Source organism: Mercenaria mercenaria, chromosome 8 (genome assembly GCF_021730395.1).
Source record: "Mercenaria mercenaria strain notata chromosome 8, MADL_Memer_1, whole genome shotgun sequence".
Classification (NCBI taxonomy): domain Eukaryota; kingdom Metazoa; phylum Mollusca; class Bivalvia; order Venerida; family Veneridae; genus Mercenaria; species Mercenaria mercenaria.
This window is the reverse complement of record NC_069368.1, coordinates 7,336,983-7,358,659: the sequence shown is the minus strand read 5'-3', so window position 1 is coordinate 7,358,659 and position 21,677 is coordinate 7,336,983. Positions and strand designations below refer to the sequence as shown.

The following is a 21,677-nucleotide window of genomic DNA, read 5'->3' as shown; positions in this document are numbered from 1 at the left end:
TGTCTGCTAGATTGCAGTCGTAATGAATTTGATTTGTCACGAAATGAAAACTAAATATGTCTACTGGTATGCGCGGAATTTGTTTTACTGTTTAATATAAAGTAAAATCTTATCAAAGATAAAATATAGCTGTATGAGGTAAATTTGAATTGCCCTAAGTCACAAACACAGACAAGGAACTACTTTACTGTTTTTATTCAATTTTGTTGTTAGTATTTATTAATGTAGTATAGATTTGGATATAAATTGCATAATTTTATACAGCAGCTGTCTGGTTTTTGTAAGAATTTTTATATCAGTGATGGTTTAAAAAATTAGTTTTGTTAATTTCAATATTTATTAGTAGAGTATAGATTGGATATAAATTGCATGATTCAGTTTTGCAATTTGGTAGTGAACAGCCGTCTTATTTTTGTAAAAATTTTAGATTTGCAGTCAGTGATAGTTTAAGAAATTAGTTTTGTTAATTTCCATGACATTTTTAGCTCGACTATTCAAAGAATAGGGGAGCTACATGTATCCTACTCGCCCCGGCGTGAGCGTGAGCGTCACACAAATGTTTGCGTACCACCCCAAATATTTTAGGAAGTCCATTGAGCTATTGCTTTCATATTTTGCATACTTGTTTACCATCATGACCACAGTCTGTAAAAAGGAGGAGGCAACTCTATCAAGCATTTTGACTGAATTATGGCCCCTTTTCGACTTAGAATATGCTTATTGTTATGTTAAAGTTTTACTCATTGCATATATTATACTATCAAGCACTGAGAATAGTCGAGCGCGCTGTCCACTGACAGCTCTTGTTTATCCCCCCCAGCCCCACCCCCCCACCCCACTGTGAAGAAGGGAGTGTGTGTGTGTTTGGGTTAAATGCCTTTGTCAACATTTTTTCAGTCATATAAACGATGGTGTCTACTTGTAGCAGTGAGCACAATGCCCAACTTTATAGTGCTGCCTCACTGGAATAATTCACGCTGTAGACACATGACATGATATTCCACCCAGTCACATTATACTGATATCGGGCTGCTGAGTCCTAGTACTATCTTGTTAATGCTGAGTGCCAAGCGAGGAAGCTACTAGTACCATTTTTTTACATCTTTGGTTTGACACAGCCAGGGATTAAACCCTCAACTGCAGGCGCTTTCCTGCTAGGCTACCAAGGCAGTCCTTTGAAGAATAGGGACATATCGCTTTTGTTCAAATGTCATTACTGATTAGCTAGATGTGTCTGTCAGTTAGTTTGTTTAAGGTCAGCAGCTTTAGATTGCACTTGGTATGTATAATACATTGTAGTTAAATTTCATACAATGATTGACTGTTGTCAGGTGACCTCTATTAGGTCAAGGTCACAGAGACAGTAACCATAAGACTGGAAACAGTTTCCACTCAAAACTTTAAAATGCTTTGGACTTAAATTGGTCAAACTTCATAGGATGATTGCTTATGGTCAGTAGATGGTCACTGGTCAGTATTGTATTGTAGGTCAAGGTCACTGTGACCTCAATTTCTGATCAATAACTGGTGAATGTTGGAGTTATGTCTTCATAAACTTCATAGGATGATTGCCTATAAGTCAGTAAATGACCTCTGTTTTGTTGCAGATCTGTAAGGTCAAGGTGACAGTAACCCATCGAAACTAAATTTGTTTTATCATCAATTACTGGAGAAAAGTTTGGTTTGCAATGGTCAGCCAATGTAGGGTGATTGCCAGTGGTCTGTAGATTACCCCAATATAGGAGTTGATCAGCAGGTCATAGGGCCTAAATTAAAATTTTATTTGTTTGCCGCTTCCACCCAACCCACTAGAATTGCGCCGGTCCAAAACATTTTTTGACCAAAAAAGTATGATATTTTTTTTTTTTATTTCTGTTCATTAAATATTCTTTTTGTCACGTATCTTCTCGTTGATTTTAAGTCTGGATCATGCTTTAAATTTCATTGAGAGCGTCGTTGATCGCTGAAAGAATTATGTCAATCAAGATGTCCTTACGTAATTTACTGTATCTTGCACTTGTGTAGATGTCGATAAAATCTGTGGAGACCGATTGATTCTTCCATTTTCCCGCCGTTTATTCAACTGGCACGTGACGTTTATAATACATTTACCTCGATAACGATAATCATTGAAAAAACAATAAAGTACATTTATTAATTAATATCGCATGAGCAGATCCATTTCGTTGTAGGATCGATTCCTCTGTGTTACCATATCATTCCGTATTTCATGACAGGAAAATTGTCACGTTTTTATATTTTTATATTATGATTTTCGTTCATTTTCATGAAAAACTATTCTAATATTCAACATTAATATTCTTCTTCATGCATAATAGTTCCTTAAAACCGTCCTATGAAATGTCGACTAAAATTTTCAGGAGTTGGACAAGTGTTTTGTTCATTAAACGGACTGTCACCTGTACACAAAAAAAAATAAAGGTAATGTGGATACATTTACATTACATAGAATTAAAATTGATGGTCTGAGCTGAATTCGAACCCATGGTGACGTGCGTAAAAGCTGGAGAGCTAACCATTACGCCAGCATGCCACTGGTTAACAAATTTATATAGACTTCGGACAATGATTTCATATACTTGTAATGGCCGTTTCGCATACGCACCAAAACTGAACAAGGAAAAGAAATTGAATGCACTGCAGCTAACGAGAGTTCCAGAATTGAAAACAAAGCTGAAATGAAAACGTGCTTGGATTGAGGACAAATTCTCTGTATGGATTCACTTTTCCCTAAAACTAGTGGAATTTTTCTTTGCTCGTACAAATACCATGTAGTAAAACAATTTTATAGAATCCTCGTGATTTGTATGTTTATAAATCACATGTACCCATTTCATTATCCGGTGGCAACGTAGTGCCTTTGTATCAGGAACATATCATCGTCATCCATAGACACAGGAACTTCTTCTATATATTTGTGAAGGCACTAGCTGATTCCAAAACGTTTTTATAAGAAAATTTATGTCGTTAGGAAACCCCGTATACAGTCCTCTATAAAACAGCAAACTTACTGACTGCAGTTTTACACTCGTTTTCTTTTCAAAGCTGTGGCACGAAATTGCTATCCCAACATGTATTTTAGCTGTTGCGCACGTGTTTTGTCTGTTTTTCTGCAGAATTGCCAAAATCAATACGGATCAATAAGGGTATGTATCAGTGCAGAGTTTGAAAAATTCTAAAAACCGCGAACATCATTTTTAGCTCGACTATTCGAAGAATAGTCTAGCTATTCTACTCACCCTGGCGTCGGCGTCGGCGTCACACCTTGGTTAAGTTTTTGCATGCAAGTACATACAGCTATCATTTAAAGGCATATAGCTTTGAAACTTATTTATTCTTTTTCTAGGTCAATTACCAACCTCACTGGGTCAAGTCCCATAACTCTAACATGTATTTTGAGCAAATTATGCCCTCTTTTGGACTTAGAAAATTTTGGTTAAAGTTTTACATGCAAGTTACTATCACCAAGTCCTATAACTCTGACCTTCATTTTGGCCAAATTATGCCCCCTTTTAGACTTAGAAAATTCTGGTTAAAGTTTTGCGTGCAAGTACATACAGCTATTACTAAAAGGCATATAGATTTGAAACTTATTTTTTCTTTTTCTAGATCAATTACCTACCTCACTGGGTCAAGTCCCATAACTCTGACATGTATTTTGGGCAAATTATGCCCCCTTTTGGACTTAGAAAATCCTGGTTAAAGTTTTACATGCAAGTTACTGTCTCCAAAACTAATGCAGATATTGAATTGAAACTTTAAATGTGTCTTCGGGGTTATAAAACTAGTTTATAGCACCAAGTCCCATAACTCTGACCTTCATTTTGGCCAAATTATGCCCCCTTTTGGACTTATAAAATTCTGGTTAAAGTTTTGCGTGCAAGTACATACAGCTATTACGAAAAGGCATATAGATTTGAAACTTATTTTTTCTTTTTTCTAGATCAATTACCTACCTCACTGGGTCAAGTCCCATAACTCTGACATGTATTATGGGCAAATTATGCCCCCTTTTGGACTTAGAAAATCCTGGTTAAAGTTTTACATGCAAGTTACTTTCTCCAAAACTAATACAGATATTAAATTGAAACTTCACATGTGTCTTCGGGGTTATAAAACTAGTTGATAGAATCAAGTCCCATAACTCTGACATGTATTTTGGGCAAATTATGCCCCCTTTTGGACTTAGAAAATCCTGGTTAAAGTTTTGCGTGCAAGTACATACAGCTATTACCAAAAGGCATATAGCTTTGAATCTTATTTATTCCTTTTCTAGGTCAATTACCAGTCTCACTAGGTCAAGTTCCACAACTCTTAACATGTATTTTGAACAAATTATGCCCCTTTTGGACTTAGAAAATTCTGGTTAAAGTTTACATGCAAGTTACTATCTCCAAAACTAATGCAGATATTGAATTGAAACCTAACATGTTTCTTTGGGGTTATAAAACTAGTTGATAGCATCAAGTCCCATAACTCTGATATGTATTTTGGTCAAATTATGTCCCCTTTCGAACTTAAAACTCTTTTGATATTTAACATTTTGGGTAATAATTTCCTGCTTCTGTGACAATATTTCGAATAGTCGAGCTTGGCTGTCTTACGGACAGCTCTTGTTTAAAAAAATATTTACACAAGAAAATATTTCCATGATAAAAAAAACAAATTGATTTGCAAGGTGAACTATTCTGTTAGTTTGTCGCCAGATTAAAGCAAATGATAGGTAGACCTGCATTTTTTTTTTACTTTAAATTATTATTGACAAAGTCAGCTGTTTTACGATGTTGTAAAAAATCGATGAGACTCACGAAATACTTGTTATCCTTTCCGAAGCTTTATCTGTCTTATGAATTTCTGTTATTCTTTAAGTAGTAAGTGGCCAATGTGTTATTTTCGCAATTTAGCCATGTTTTATGTTTTAAAACATGTTCTGCGTGATATCATTATTCTAAAACATCGTATCTAATTTTCGATAAATCATGTCCGCAGAAATGACAAACTTTGTCGGAGTGGGGACATGATACATGTATGTTTTAAAATAAAAATACCCTTGACCCAACAGGATTTTTCCAAAAACCGTATTTCTGTAGAAATTGTGCTAGATCGATATATAATCGTATATACATTTTCGTAGGCAGACTATCCGAATATTTGGTTGAAAGTGTGCGTAAGTTGTAAGGAGACAGCCTTAACAAATGAACACGACTTAAATATGTGTAAATATCGGTACATCTTGTATACGCCATAACGGATTTCCAAAATGGAATGGGAAGCAGACGTTTCTTCAGTCATTTTGGCGGGAAAACTGCACGTGCCTTCCATGGTGCTACTTTGGTCTTGACCGTGGGTTTACAGAAATTTAGAATTTGCGTTTTAATTTTGTAATATCGGACCATGTAATGCGCCATATTGGATTTCCAAATGAAACGGGAAGCAGACATTTCTTCAATTATTTTGGCGGGAAACCTGCAACTGCCTTCCGTTTACAGAAAATTTAGTATCTACCTTATATTTTCATGTCAGCAGCTATTTTGAATTTTCATGGAATTGTAAACAAAATGTTCTACAGCCAAATGAAAATGCATGCTTCAAAGCTTGAATTTATTTCGTTTCTGTAGGCCAGTGGCCGTCTCTGAATTAGTTGAGTTTATATTTTTCATTCCAGATCTTAATATTTCATTGATGTGTTCAGTTTCCAAAAACTTTGGAAAGGATTTTATTGTTTAAACAACAACAGACTGATAATCATGATTCTTTCACTTATTTTGAAAAAAATAATATATTACCGACCTACCGACCCGGTCCTTGAAGTACCGGGTCGGAAGCGGCAAACAAACATATTTTTAAGGGTGGCCTAGGTTAAAGTCACAGTGACCTTGATACTCGAACCTGTTTGTGATCAATTGCTGATTAAAGCCTTGGTCTAAAGTGGTTCATCTTAATCTTGATAGAATGTTTTAGGTCAGTAAAATGACCTATAATTTTTTGGGGGGTCAGTAGGTCAAAGGTCAAGGTCACAAGGCCTCTAGACAAAAAATGGTTTACAAAGCTAGAGAATGCTTGAGCTTTCCACAATCAAATTTCAAATTATGTGGGTGTAATAGAATCAATGTTATGTGTTATGCAGAACAAAATATTTTGATATATACATGCAGTAGCTCATGTCCTATATTTTCAGCTGCTAAAATGTTACTATGTGAGAAAGCGGGATAGTGTGATATTAACTTTATCATTTACTGATTAGGTGTTGGAATAGAATGTTCTTATACTGTACAAAATATTGATAGATGCATGTTTGTTTGTTCTTTTTCGGTTGAGCCCATTTTTCAAAAGAATTCATTTATGTAAGAGCAGGCAATTAACTTGATTCTGTACTAGAAGTAATTTGTTATTCAAAGGTAAACAGTTTTAACTGTCGACTTCTCCATAAGAATCAAAGGTGGGAGGATAAATGGATGAATGATTTCAGATATAGTGTCTTCTATCAAAGCATCATGGAGAAGATACATCTTGCTCTGGGTGTTGGGGGGGGGGGGGGGGGGGGTGATGCAGGGATATAAAATAGCTAGTATTCTTATTTAGGGGCCCAGACTGTCAAAAATAAATGTTAAACATCAGGTATATGGGCATTTTCTCCAACAATTTAGGGGCCCAACCAAAAATCTAGGGGTCATGGGCTACTGGGCCCCAGCTACTTTATATCCCTGATGATGACACTTAATGACCTATACCCTAAAATCTTTTGTGAACTAGCTGCACAAGCATGATAAAATAAATGATGACACATACTAACACAACAGCAAATTACAATGTTGAACCTATCCTGTTTTACTTTGATATTAGATACTGGTAATTGGATGTTGCCGGGTGTCAAACAATGACACCCCCTGAGGATTTGACAAAATAACAGTGTACCTCTTTCTCTGTTCAAAGTGTCCAAAAATAACACATTAGAAATGTAGCAATTTCCTACTTGTATGGGTATACCTAGTGTTGAATTTCTTATTTATTTCAACAAGCATCATTACACTTTATTTTGAATAATTTAACTGTGTTTCATTACCTTATTGAAATAGACAAATTTAATTTCTTTTGAGTTTTAAGAAATGTACATAACAATTTATTACTGTAGAAAAAGTGCTTAAAAAGTTAAGAAATCACAACAGATTTGCTCTAGCTATAGGGAATTTCCCTAGTGATTTACTGGAATTTAAAAGGTTTGTGTTGCTTAACTTTATGATCATTACACATATAGACATTTTTGTAATGTACCCACTGTAGCAGTTACATGACAGTGTTGCATTGTGTTATATATATATTGTTTGAAATATAGACAGTTTTATGTTTTAAATAGTAGTAAAGTGAAAGCCGACAATTACTGTGAAATCATTGATATGTGTGGGGGACTTCTCAGTCCGTCCATCCATCCATCCGAAGGTTTTGACACGCCTAGCTGAAAAAGTATTTGATTTAAATTGATGAAACCTTGCATGAGTCTTTATCATGATATGAACTTGCGCACCTCCTACTTTTCGTCTGGCTCTACCCCCTATTTCCAGAGTTATGGCCCCTGAAATTGTAAAAAATGCACATTTTCACCTTGTGACACGCCTAGCTCAAAAAGTATTTGATATAGATTCATGAAACCTTGCATGAGTCTTTATCATGATATGAACATTCATACCTCCTATTTTTCATCTTGGTCCACCCCCTATTTCCAGTGTTATGGCCCCTGAAGTAGTCAAAAATGCACATTTTAACCTTGTTATGCGCCTAACTAAAAATATTTCATATAAATTGATTAAACCTTGCATGAGTCTTTATCATGATATGAACTTGCACACCTCCTATTTTTTGACTGCCTCTGCCCCCTATTTCCAGAGTTATTCCCCCTGAAATAGTCAAAAATACACATTTTCACCTTGTGATGCATCTAGCTCAAAGAGTTACAGCCCTTGAAATAGCAAAAATAGTGGATTTTTTGTTTGTGATGCTCATAGCTCAAAAAGTATATAGCCTAGAATATATTTGTGACAAATGTACCAGTTGGGGCTCACCCTGTGTCCTACAGACACATTCTAGTTTATTATAAAGCCTTGGATGATTTTGATTCTGGGTCACGTGGGCCAAAATACTAGGTTACTAGGTCAGATCAAAAAAAAAAAAGCTTGTATACACTCTAGAGGCCACTTTTTTTTATCCAATCTTCCCGAAACTTTGTCAGAGTGTTTGTTAGTATGGAATCTTAGACAAGCACGAATCTGGGTCATGTGGGGTCAAAAAACTAGGTCACTTTGTCAAATCAAAGAAAATGCTTGTTTACATTCAAGAGGCCACATTCTTGGTCCAATCTTAATGAAAATTGGTCAGAATATTTGTCTCAATGAAATCACTGGGTCAAACATGTTTACACTGTTATGGTGTGTTTCTCAGGTGAGCGACCTAGGGCCATCTTGGCCCTCTTGTTTTGTAGAACCAGAAGTGTTTCAACGATGCTGATTATCAGACTATGTATTTTCTAGAAACCCTGGGAATGACAGGTCAATAATGTCCACTTCTTAGAATGGAAAATGACGAGATGAAAGAAAACCAAAAACAAGCGACAGCATACCTAAAAATAAACAGAATTACTAATCTTTTTCTCAAAGAGAAATCAATGTCTTCAGAGGTTTTACATATGCCAGCATGTTTTAATAATCATTTTGTTTGCCTGTAGGAATTCTGCTGGAATTTATTCTGTGACATATTTGGATGCCTTTGGGTAAAATTGACCTTGCTGTTGAATATTTTGAATAATAATGAATATTTAAATCTATGTTTTTGTTACTTAATTACATATTTTTATGTGTAAGGTTTATAGTGTGTATGTGTAAAGATAATTTACTATCACTTTAGTATTAAGGAGGTCTCCGTGTTCAAGTGACTTAATAGAATCACTTGCACCACACCAATGTGGATCCAAAACCTCATTTGGGTTGAAGAATGTCGAGGGAAGCTTTGATCCTCGGCCTTCATCAAAAGTTAGAAACTTCGCCATAATTATGACCTAAATTGTGTTGGTGTAACTCTAAATGCACTGTAGATTGGATTAATTTCATGTAGGTTTTATGGAGTTATTTCACGGTAGCAGTAGTCTGTGTCCAGACCCTATGTTTTGTTAACAGGAGATAACTCATAAGGTTATTCAGATTTTGTATAATTATGTCCCTTTTCTTCTCAAAACATTGGATAATCAAAGCAAATGAAGATTGGTCAGAATATATAAGAATTATGATTGAAAATATCATGAAGATTGTCAAGTCAGTAGCCAGACTAGGGCAACAGCCTTATTCTCTCAGCATTAAGAAATCCAGTTTTGTTTGGTGAATTTGTGTTTTAGGACATGATACAGATTAATGTTCACAACTATTTAGAACTCACGCGTGATATTATTCGTGAACATTAGCAAAATAAAACAATTCCGAATATTACTCAATCTACCATATATTGATATCTGTTGCAGTATAAGTAAATCAGTTGTCAGTATTTTTCTCTTACTGTTTCAGCAATGGTAAAGGGAGATGGTGCTTTCGCCGACACAAACCCCTAAATCAGGGGAGGGGTCAGTGGTTTACTCCAGGGTGGACCGCCAGCTCAGTGGACAGGTGGGTACTGTTGGTTTGTTTGTACTCGGTATTCAGACTTTCTCGTAACACCATCACTTGTTAAAGGCTTCATGAGCACATGTCTCTTTGCCTCGGCGTAAAACTATTGTATGTATGTGATCAAAGAAGCAAATACAACAGTTTTACGCAGAGGCAACCGTAGGTAGACTACTTACAGTAGAAATCACACTAAAGTCTTGTGAAATAAATCCACCACCATTGAGGTATAAGAAATTGCAGGAGCCATATTTATGGCTGAAGATCAAGCTAAATTGTGACAGCAGAGTTAGAATATGACAAGAGAGATGTTTGCCCTAAGTTTGGGGAAAATATATTTATAAGGGATGGGGATATGAGGTGATGTATGGGGCTGAATTAAAAATGTTGAGTACAATACATGGCCAATGAGAAAGCCAAATTAAAAGACAGAAGGGGGCCTCCCTTTCTGGCTGGTTAAGATTGATTACTTCAAATCACTTGCCTTTCATATGGCTCTGAGATTGAAACCTTGCTAAGGGTGTAGGATTGTTTCATGTGAGGAAGCCATCCAGCTGGCTTACAGAACTACCTAGGTGCCCATCCATGTCAAAAATAATGCCTCAAGGGGTACGTAGGGTCTTCCTCTACCGGGAAAGCTGGAAAAGACGCCATAATGACCTAAACAAAAATAATGCTGGGGAAGGGACACCACCAGTCACCATATATCTTTAATTTCATTGCTGTGACATTAAACAAAAAAAAATTGGAAAGGCATAATGTATGTGAAGGGTGGTGATGTAGGCTTTTGAATTTGTGAAGAAATTTATAGAAAATTTTGGTAAAAATGTCAAAAGGTAACATTAGAGCTAACAAACTTTTCTGTAGAGGACGTAGACGTCTGTAGGGGAGGCTGTAGTTATAGTACACATATGTTTTTATAAATTGCACATTTCACTGTAATAGTTTAGAATTTTGTTAATATTGCACCTTCACTGTTTTTACCTGTAGATCAAATTGCCTTTCTCAAGGTCGGACTCGGAGGTGAGATTCTAAGTTTTGTACACTTCCCAAAGTAGTCAGCCTAAATTGCTTATGAAGCGGTACAAACAATGAAAATGATTTCTTTTATAAATGACCAGATGTAGAAAAAAAAGAGAAACATAACTGCAGTGTTTGTAGGTGCTTTCAGATTTTAGTTTCTACATGTTCTTGTTTTTAGCTCACCTGTCACAAAATGACAAGGTGAGCTTTTGTGATCACGCAGCGTCCGTCGTCCATCCGTCCGTGCGTGCGTAAACTTTTGCTTGTGACCACTCTAGAGGTCACATTTTTCATGGGATCTTTATGAAAATTGGTCAGAATGTTCACCTTGATGATATCTAGGTCAAGTTCGAAACTGGGTCACATGCGGTCAAAAACTAGGTCAGTAGGTCTAAAAATAGAAAAACCTTGTGACCTCTCTAGAGGCCATAAATTTCACAAGATCTTCATGAAAATTGGTCAGATAATCTAGGTCAAGTTCAAAACTGGGTCACATGCCTTCAAAAACTAGGTCAGTAGGTCAAATAATAGAAAAACCTTGTGACCTCTCTAAAGGCCATATTTTTCATGGGATCTGTATGAAAGTTGGTCTGACTGTTCATCTTGGTGATATCTAGGTCAAGTTCGAAACTGGGTTATGTGCATTCAAAAACTAGGTCAGATGGTCTAAAAATAGAAAAACCTTGTGATCTCTCTAGAGGCCATACTTTTGAATGGATCTTCATAAAAATTGGTCAGAATGTTCACCTTGATGATATCTAGGTCAAGTTCGAAAGTGGGTCACATGTCATCAAAAATTAGGTCAGTAGGTCAAATAATGAAAAAACCTTGTGACCTCTCTAGAGGCCATATTTTTCATGAGAGCTTCATGAAATTTGGTCAGAATGTTCATCTTGATCATATCTAGTTAAAATTTGAAACTGGGTCATGTGCGGTCCAAAACTAGGTCAGTAGGTCTAAAATTAGAAAAACCTTGTGACCTCTCTAGAGGCCATATTTTTCATGGGATCTTCATGAAAATTGGTCTCAATGTTCATCTTGATGATATCTAGGTCAAGTTCGAAACTGGGTCACGTGCGGTCAAAAACTAGGTCAGTAGGTCAAATAATAGAAAAACCTTGTGACCTCTGTAGAGGCCATATTTTTCATGGGATCTGCATGAAAATTGGTCAGAATGTTCAAATGGATGATATCTAGATTAAGTTTGAAACTGGGTCACGTGCGGTCCAAAACTAGGTCATTAGGTCAAATAATAGAAAAACCTTGTGAACTCTTTAGAGGTAATATTTTTCATGGGATCTGCATGAAAATTGGTTAGAATGTTCATCTTGAAGATATCTAGGTCAAGTTCAAAACTGGGTCAGGTGCGGTCAAAAACTAGGTCACTAGGTCAAATAATAGAAAAACCTTGTGACCACTCTTAGAGACCATATTTTTCTTGGGATCTATATGAAAGTTGGTCTGAATGTTCATCTTGATGATATCTAGGTCAAGTTTGAAACTGGGTCAACTGTGGTCAAAAACTAGGTCGCTAGGTCTGAACATAGAAAACACTTTCAGGCTGTCTAGCGTCCCTAAAATTCCTACTTTTTCCTATTTTTTTTCAATTTGGCTAAAATTCCTATTTTTTTAAAAAAATCAAAGGAAATTCCTAAAAAGGCCCTATTTTTTCACAAAGATTCCTAATTTTTTAACGTTTTTGCAATGATCAAAAAGAGAAAATGTTTTAAATGTTGTTTAAAAGTTCTTCTAATTCAGAAAAAAACAATTTAGCACAGTTCAAAACAGTGGAAAGCTAGGAGACGTCTTTTCTGTAAATAAAGCACTATTTCTGAGTTACTTTTATGTCAATCACATAAAGGTAAGCACATTACATGGTCTTTAAAGTCCATATTTTGATTTGAAAATTCCTAAATTTAGCCCTAAAATTTCCTTAAAATTGTACCAAATTCCTAATTTTAGCCCTATTTTTTTGTACAAATTGCCCTAAAATTAGCCCTAATTTTTTGTCGGGGTATGCTAGACAGCCTGCACTTTGGACCTCTCTAGAGGCCATATTTTCAGTGGATCTTCATGAAAATTGGTGAGAATGTTCACCTTGATGATATCTAGGTCAAGTTCAAAACTGGGTCACATGCGGTCAAAAACTAGGTCAATAGGTCTAAAAATAGAAAAACCTTGTGACCTCTCTGGAGGCCATATTTTTCATGAGATCTTCATGAAAATTGGTGAGAATGTTCACCTTGACGATATCTAGGTCAAGTACAAAACTGGGTCACATGCCTTCAAAAACTAGGTCATTATGTCAAATAATAGAAATACCTTGTGACCTCTCTAGAGGCCATATTTTTCAGTGGATCTTCATGAAAATTGGTCAGAATAAACGACGTCATACTCAGTTCATGTTGGGACAGGTGAGCTATTCAGGACCATCATGGTCCTCTTGTTTAGGCGTTTGTAATAATTATCCACTATTGATGTAAAATCATGGTAAGTGACTTAGGCCCATTTGGGTCTCTTGTTCTATAAGCCTTAGGCTGGCTTTGTTACACTTCAAATTTTATTCAGTTTGGGTGTGCATTTTTCATGTATATGACTTCAGTTTGAGACCTGAATGTATGTACTAGCATGTATTAGAATGGCTGAAATCTCACAATTATATTGTTAAATGATCGTAAGACATCTGGCCAATAGGCAAAATCATGGCATTTACCTAATATATGTTAAACACAATTTTAAAGGTGACAAGTCAGTTTTTGAGGCCTGCATAGAGATAAATGTTTGTTTCCTTTAACTGGTAAGTTAGAAGAATTTGTTTGGAATGTTATGACTACATAGTTATGGTTTTAATAACAGAAATTAAATTTCTGGAACGTTCTTGTGACCTTCCATTCTTCCCTGCAAAAAAATGCATTAACTTAAAATTGTAAGTTCAATACTTTGCATGTAAAACTGTTGTGCAGGGCCTCAAACTTGAGTACTGGTTTTACCTTGTAGGAATCTGTATATCCAATAACATCATATGAAAGGTATTTATAATTTAGCAATAGTGCCGTCACACCGGAGAGGCGTCCTTACTGCGATGCTACGGTGATGGAAAATGGGTCGAAAGCGTGTTATGGACGACATAAGCGTGGTGGGAACGCCAGACATCGTATTGTGGTCACCAATGATCGCTGAGTCACGGTGTTTGTTTTGGACATGTTCAAAACAAACGCCAAGGTACAGCGATCCGTTATGAAACGCGTTGAGAAAGCGGTGGAATCGTGAAGGTCGTTAGACAAGCGTCTTAACATCTCCATGAACGTATTATAAGCGCAGTACACATGTGGCAAAGACGCTGCAAAACGGTAACATTTGCAACGGCAACTTCATGGCGTCTGCACCATGACACTTGGGTTTCTGACATGACCCCACTATGCGTTAGGAGTCCTTATGGCGTTGTTAGGGCGATCTTACTATAATTTCACCACTGTTATGTGATTGCACAAGTCCTCTTGGGGCTCCCAGTGTGCATATTGCATTCTCATGGGGTTCCCACTGCGTTTATGGAGTTCTTTGATACGACTGGCGAGGTAAAGCAAGCTTGCACTACGCTCCTATGGCGACCATGCTTTTCATGTGTGACCTGCTATAAAAACTGCTGTTCCAAAGTTCATACATCTGTGTGTCTGTTGTCTTCATCGCGTGCATGTCACGTTCATCATTATGGCAGAAGATATCCAGATATTGCTTTAACTACAACAATTGATTATTGTGCAGCAGCAGGCAGACAATGATGTTGCAGCTTATTAGACGACGACCATGAAGGAGGAGGGCAAGGCGAAGACGATGTTGGGTTAGACCATGGCTATGTGAAGTTTGAAGATCTCAGTGTAGGCACTTAAACCGCCTCATGCCTGAGTTGAGGCACGAAGATCCTGCATCTTTCCACAATTTCCACAGAATTCCACCAGATGTGTTTGATGAGCTGCTCACCAGACTTGCTCGGGTAGCTTGTTTCTTCGGCATCGTATTTCTAGTCGCCATGATCACGTGATAGAAATATGTGAGGTCACCGTGCAGTCGTGATACACATAGAAGACGCCTGGTAAGAACCCCATAAGCGTGGTGAGAGCGCCCAAGATCTCCGGTGAATGCTGTTACCAAGTCCATAGATCTCAATAGAAACTCCATAAGCCCGTATTAGTGCTCCATGAGAACGCTGTATTATCGCATAGGTTGCGGTAAGAGCGCAGCTGTTTTAGAGTTTGTATTTTTGGGGGGACTTTTTTCTTGCGTTTTCTTCACGTTTGCCGGCCAAATTGTACATTTTCTGGTCGCCATAAGATCGCGAATGGTTGCAGTCCAGTGTGATGGCACTATAAGTGTATAATTTGAATATGTTGAATTGAAGTCTTTAATTACGTTTCTTATATGAAAAAATGCTCTTTTGCGGGACATGAACAGTTACTGAGATTTAAATTTTTCAGCAAAGAATGAGGGTGGTTTTAGGGGGAGTGGGGGAGGAGAGGGGCAGAGCATTTATTTATGCCTTGATGTTTTAGTTTCTAGATTTTTGCAAATCTGAAATCCACAAAAAAGATCAGCCACATAGATCAATGATTTTACAGTATGAAATATACGGACAGGATAAAGATATTGTGGGAGGAGTGCTGAAAAACTGATAAAAATAAATGAATAGAGGAGTAGATGTAGGCTCATTTTGAAGTTACGGGGCTTAAATAGCCTTTACTGACATGGTAAAGATTTTTGGAAAAAAAGAATTTCAGAAATATATTTTACACTGAAGAAAGATGGGTCAGAGAAGGGGGTAAATGATTGGATGTCTTTTGATACTATGCATGTTGAAACTTTCTAAAATAATTCTGTTTTCATGAATCTTATCATTACTTACAAATGGAGAAACAAATTTATAATAATTACCTGCCCAGAGGTGAAAAAATGCGGCATTATTTGATTTCTTCATTACATTCTATCAACTGCTTTTCAACTCCAGATGGTGAGCTGAATTGATGCTTTACCATCATTTGCTACTATGCACCCTTTTAACAAATAATTAGTGTATAAACAATTTTAATTTGCTCTTTGTACAGTTTATATATTGCATGAGTTTTCCTTGTGCTTTTACCAGGTGTTTAGTTGATTGAATTGAAGCTTTTCTCAAGTTTCATTATAAATTGTTTTCTAATTAATTATTATTCATGATTTAGTTTTAGACTTACTGTAAAGTCTTAGACAAATGACAATATTTTATGCATGTTTTATGATTAGTGCTTTAGAGAAATTTGAAATTCCAGCAGGCTGCAAGCGTATCAGGCTGATGTGTATTTGTCAGCAAGGACAGTCAATCTTGATGACCAGAGTATACTTTTCAGCATTGATTAACTCCCTTGGATTGAGTCTTGTGCCTCTCTGGTGTAATGACATTATTTTGCCAAGTACAAACAAAAACCTGGCAATATAAATTCTCTTGGAGATATTTTAAGAATAACTTTCTATATTATCAGTTTATAATGTCATACAAATAGCAGAAAATAGCTTTTATAAGGAATATCAGGAGATCTTATGACCGGACACCTATCCATAATTTGTGCTGGTCTGTAGTTGAGCTTGAGTCAAAACTTGGAAAACAACTGTGAAATTTATTTCTGATGCAATTTAATTAAACTTTTACTGGAATTGAGTAGATGCCTGTATAATGATACAAACCTGTTGAATGGCTTGCCAGTCAATAGTTAACACTTTTGCCCAAGGTCCAAAAGACAGAGAGTCTGATCTAGGGCCAATAGTTTGCATTTTGACTGGCAAGCCATTCAATAAGTATTTTATTACATGACATGAAAGTGAACAGGTGTTGAATATAGACTGGCCATATAGCATAAATTATGGACATGCAATTTATAGGAGGAGTCAGGGAATAATTTTGACTGTTGATTTTCAGACCTTGGGCAGTAGTTTTGACTTTCTGAGTGGCAAGCCATTCAGTAAGTGTATATTGTAGTTCCTGTAATAGACATTCGAAATATTTTTAGAGTAGGGTAATAAATGGCTACCATCTAAATGAAACACTTTAAAGATGAACGAGTTTTTACTACAGGTGACTGTGTATGTCAGGTGACCACTAACTCAGGTTCAACTTACTTCGCTGTGAACGATGTGAACAATAACCTTGTCTGTCAGGATTGTCTTATAGTATTGGTAATACTTCATTAGGATATAATAGGACGCTAAATTGAATGACTTTAAGCCTGGTGAACTACTTACTTTAGCAAATTCAGACCCGTTAGTCCTGTTGCTTAGCATTTTCTAGGTAATTTACAGGGGTTTTTTATGCCCCCACTTTGAGGGGGGGCGGGGGGCTTTTTTATTTTTTTTAAAGATTTGCCCTTGTCCGTCTGGCTGTCCTTCCGTTCTTCTGAGAATGTTGTGTCGCGCCTAGCTCCAAAAGTATTTGATGTAGAGCCACAAAACTTTACAGGAATGTTGGTCAGCATGTGTAGTTGAGCACCTTGGGTTTCATGTCCGGATTCATTCAGTCATGTAGGAGTTATGGCCCCTGACTTTGTAAAAATTGGTCGTTTTAGTGTTGTGGCTCGCTTAGCGCCAAAAGTATTTGACGTAGAGTCACAAAACATTACAGGAATGTTGGTCAGCATGTGTAGTTGTGTACCTGGGGTTTCGCGTCCTGATTCATTCAGTCTTGTAGGAGTTATAGCCCTTGACTTATTAAAAAATTGGTCATTTTAATGTTGTGTCGCACGTAGCTGCAAAAGTATTTGACCTAGAGTCACCAAAGTTTACAGGTATATTGGTCAGCATGTGCAGTTGTGCACCTGGGTTTCGCATCCGGATTCATTCAGTCGTGTAGGAGTTATAGCGCCTGACTTAGTTAAAAATTGGTCATTTTAATGTTGTGTTGCGCGTAGCTCCAAAAGTATTTGACCTAGAGTCACCAAAGTTTACAGGAATGTTGGTCAGCATGTGTGGTTGTGCACCTGGGGTTTCGCGTCCGGATTCATTCAGTATTGTAGGAGTTATGACCCCTGATCTAGGAAAAAATTGTCATTTTAATGTTTTGTCGCGCGTATCTAAAAATCTCAAGAAAGCATATATGTTTGTATGTACATTATATATGGTTATTTTTTGCATTTTTTTTAAATAGCAACATATTGTTTTCCGAAAGTTGATCTGTGTCCTTTGTCATGTAGTGAGGGCATCTGTGTCCTATGGACACATTTCTAGTTTATCAAAGAAAAAGTTGTCATAATCTCAATTAACTTAATTCTGCTAGCCACAGACTGATATCTGTGCTATATTTTTATTATTGAATTTTCTCCAAACAATAATCTGCTGTGAAAAGGAATAGTATGACAGTAAATCTCTATAAGTGACAAGGAAGGGTATACTGTAAGAAAATTGATTTGTTAATGATTCTGAAATTATCTTCTCAGCTGGAGGAATAATTAAGCTGCATGCTTACTGTACCTTATGGTGACAGTGATGGGGATTATTCACAAATTGCTTCTGTCTTTTTTGCATTTTTTTTTGCGGAATCATTTAACTTTTTGGACATGTAATTTCATTGTTTGGGCCAAAACAGCCATATTATTGGGATATGAATTTGTAGATTTCATCTTTTTAGCATAGAATCGATAGGAATTCCCCACCACTTACCCATGTGTGGAATCTGGTACTTTCATGTGGAGACTTACCCATTTTGGGAGAAACACTGATAATGTTAATAGACCATGATATATACTGTAAAACTGATAGTATTCAGCAGGGATTAATTTTAATGGATTTCATGGGTGCGTCAAACCACAAAGTTAAATCAGATTTTCAGTTAATCTTCATAAGAAGAAAGTCAAATTCATATCTCTGCAAAAATGACAGTGAAATTTTATTATCTTGCAAATGAAGTGATGTCACAGTAAGTTATAGATCGAGTTTATGAAGTGAATTCTACGTGAAAAAGAAACTGATATGGAGGGAAACTGTGCGTAGCTGAGTAACCGACCAAGGTTTCTTTTTCTCGAAGAAATCTCCTCATGGACTCTATCTGACATAGTGTGAAATCTACCTTTAACCAATCAGAATTGCAGTCAGTCGTTTCTACCTTTGACTGACATCTCGAAGTAATAAAAACGTGTCGGCTTCCTTTGACATACGATGAAGGGGCTGTCATTGGTACGCATGCGCATTCAGTCAACGCTCTTCAGCTAATGTAGAGCGGTACTTCAAAAATTATTGCTACAGTCACATTGGTCTTCAGGAATAAGAAGCCACATTTTTTGATTGGTCAAAAAAGTAGGTTGCACACTATGTGAAAAATTGTTCATGTTAAAACAAACATAGTCTATAGTTAATTTTCACTTCTGTCTGTCTTAACTTAATTTGTAGTAAAATGTATGCAAAGCAAATTTGCATTGTCAATTTGCAAAGACTTCATAACATTTTCCTTTTTTTTTGGTAGTTTGCTCACAGTAATAGCTGCCCTTCAGGTGTTTTGCATTTTGCAACATTTGCAAGGATGTTTTATAGTAACAGTTAAGAAATGTTAATGGCTCTAGAATGCTCATTAAATATCGTTGAAACAGGTATTAATAATTATAAGTTATTTGATTTTGTATCCAGAAATGTGCGCAAGTTCCACAGCAGGAATTACAGAAGATTTTAGAAATGCAATATTGTTCTGTGAATGAACAACTGAAGTACATATTTCTCAAATCTTGTCTGAAAATCTTTGTATTACATTTGCACCTACTTTTATGTTTGAAATAATTATGTTATAGTTTATCCTACTTTAAGACAGAAACATAATGTTAAGTAATTTAATAATATATTTCATTTGTTTTATTTAAATGTATGAATAACAGTTATGGAGATCTATTTTCATGAAATATTACCTGAATAGCCTTTTATGGAAATTGTGCAAATATATTAATTATTTTGTTGCATGCAATGTATCAATTTATTTATTATACCTGTCTAGTTGTCTCCACACTGACATTTAGTTGACAAGTTATGACCATATGATTTAGGTAAGCTCTGACAAGTGGCTACACTTGTTTAGCCAGGTTCATGTAACCAGAATGTAAGCAGTCCACTTGTACTTAGGTTCTTGGTTAAGCCTAAAAAATTGTTTGTTTCCAGTATCCCGACTGGTCCTAAATTTTTGGCCTGACCCTAAATGTTTTTATAGCCTTGGAGAAATTGTTTTTCCACATTTTAACCAAAGGTTTCAAAACTGCACTTTTTATGCTTTAAACAAGGTAGGTCAGTGATGTTAGAAATCAAGTTACTAATGCTCTAAAGGCATAACCCCCTTATTTGTAATCATTTTTTGACACTGATAATTTATGAAAAGTCCCACTTTACTAATAACCGCCCCCTTCCCCACCACCAAAAAAAAAAAAAAAAAAATAAAGATTAATACCGATCTACCTACTCTAATGGTTTTAGCATGTTACTAGAAACAAACATTTTTTGTTAGGCCTTATAGTACTTGAGTTTGGAGACCATTCTCATACTGCAACATTGCCATTGGTCAGATTCAAGAATTAGCTTAGATTTAACCAATCATCTGCGAAAGTTTTCAGTCTGGTCTCCAAACTTATTATTATAACCTGAAGTGCTGACCTGAGGTAAAAAGCTTGAGTATGGAGACCAGTTTGAAAATGCAACCTTGCCATTGGTCACTTTCAGGAATGAGCTCATAGTCAACCAATCAGATGCTAGAATTTGTAGACTGGTCTCCCTAATCTGGCAAGACTTAGTGTAGCTGTTTAAAATTGTATAATTTTATAGAAAAGGGCATTTGAAGTTGTTTGCCCTGACAACAGTTATGTTACCAGACTAAACCATTTATTACCGGTCAAAGATGTGTAATTTTCATAAAAACTGAAGTTGAAATAATTATAGTGTTGTCCTACCATAATTGACAAAGATTAACACAATTTGATTCAAGCATTAAATAACTGTGGTATGTGATTTCGTGAAAAAGAGGGAGCCCTGTAAATTAGCGTATAAACTGAAATAGAGATCTTTAAAAAAAGAACTCTGCTGACCAGTATCCTCAGGGAGAAGACTAGCTGTGGAAGGATGAAACCATTATTTCCACCCCAAGTATATGCATTAAAGCTATGGCCAGTGTGAAAATATAAGAAATAAAGAATTAGACATGAAACGCCTGTAAGAAGAAGGAGACAACCAAAGTACAAAAACAAACCTAAACAAAAAATGTTTACTGAGATACTGGGGATGGGATATGACGCTGCGACAACAACCTGTCATCAGCCAAACAGAATGCTGAAAAATTATTTCATTATCAATATACAATTATCGACTTTTTCATAGGTTGATATCAGGATTTATCAACCCAAATAAAGTTATATTCACCGAGCCAAAGGCGAGGTTAATATAACTTTTTGAGGGTTGATAAATCCTGATATCAACCTATGAAAAAGTCAGTAATTGTTTTATTACATGAATAGATGTATTGTCAGTCTCGTTATTACTATTGTATTCTCATTAAATTGGAAGATTGAAATTGGAAATATAGCCGTCTATTTTTAGACCAAATCAGGTTGATATTGGTTTTCCAAGCACCTACTTCGGTCTATTTTTATTATCATAATATTTATAACCCAAGATAAGTTGATATGATATATACTCATTACTTTTCAAACCGTTTTCAGCCAATCAGAGAACCGATAGAATACAGTCATGTAATAACACTTATGATCATGGAAAACAATTAACTGGAAGAGTAGTAGATTTTAAAATTGCCGATTTTGTCATGGAAAAGTCGATCATCGAATTTCTCAAAAATAGCTTTAAATTTAGAAATGCTTCTATTAAAAGTACAATAGATGATGAAAAAGTAAATAAAGAAGCAGGATTTTGAAAATGCCTGTATTGCAGTTTGAATGATCTTGTTGTCACTATTTGGAAGTTTATTTTTCTACTCTGTATTTGTACTTTGGCTGC

The 21,677-nt window shown here is 36.0% G+C and overlaps 1 protein-coding gene across 2 annotated transcripts in view; it reads left to right on the top strand.

Annotated features, from left to right (window-relative positions):
* LOC123523117 (transient receptor potential cation channel subfamily M member 3-like) overlaps positions 1 to 21,677 on the top strand; it is a 213,839-nt gene that overhangs the window by 8,353 nt on the left and 183,809 nt on the right. Inside the window, exons 2-3 of one of the 2 annotated variants that reach the window (XM_053549300.1) lie at positions 9,567 to 9,665; positions 10,653 to 10,685. In XM_053549300.1, coding sequence (XP_053405275.1) covers positions 9,582 to 9,665; positions 10,653 to 10,685 — 117 coding nt within the window. In that variant the 5' untranslated portion in view covers positions 9,567 to 9,581. The remainder of the gene's footprint in view (positions 1 to 9,566; positions 9,666 to 10,652; positions 10,686 to 21,677) is intronic. The other variant, XM_053549301.1, reaches the window with a different exon arrangement.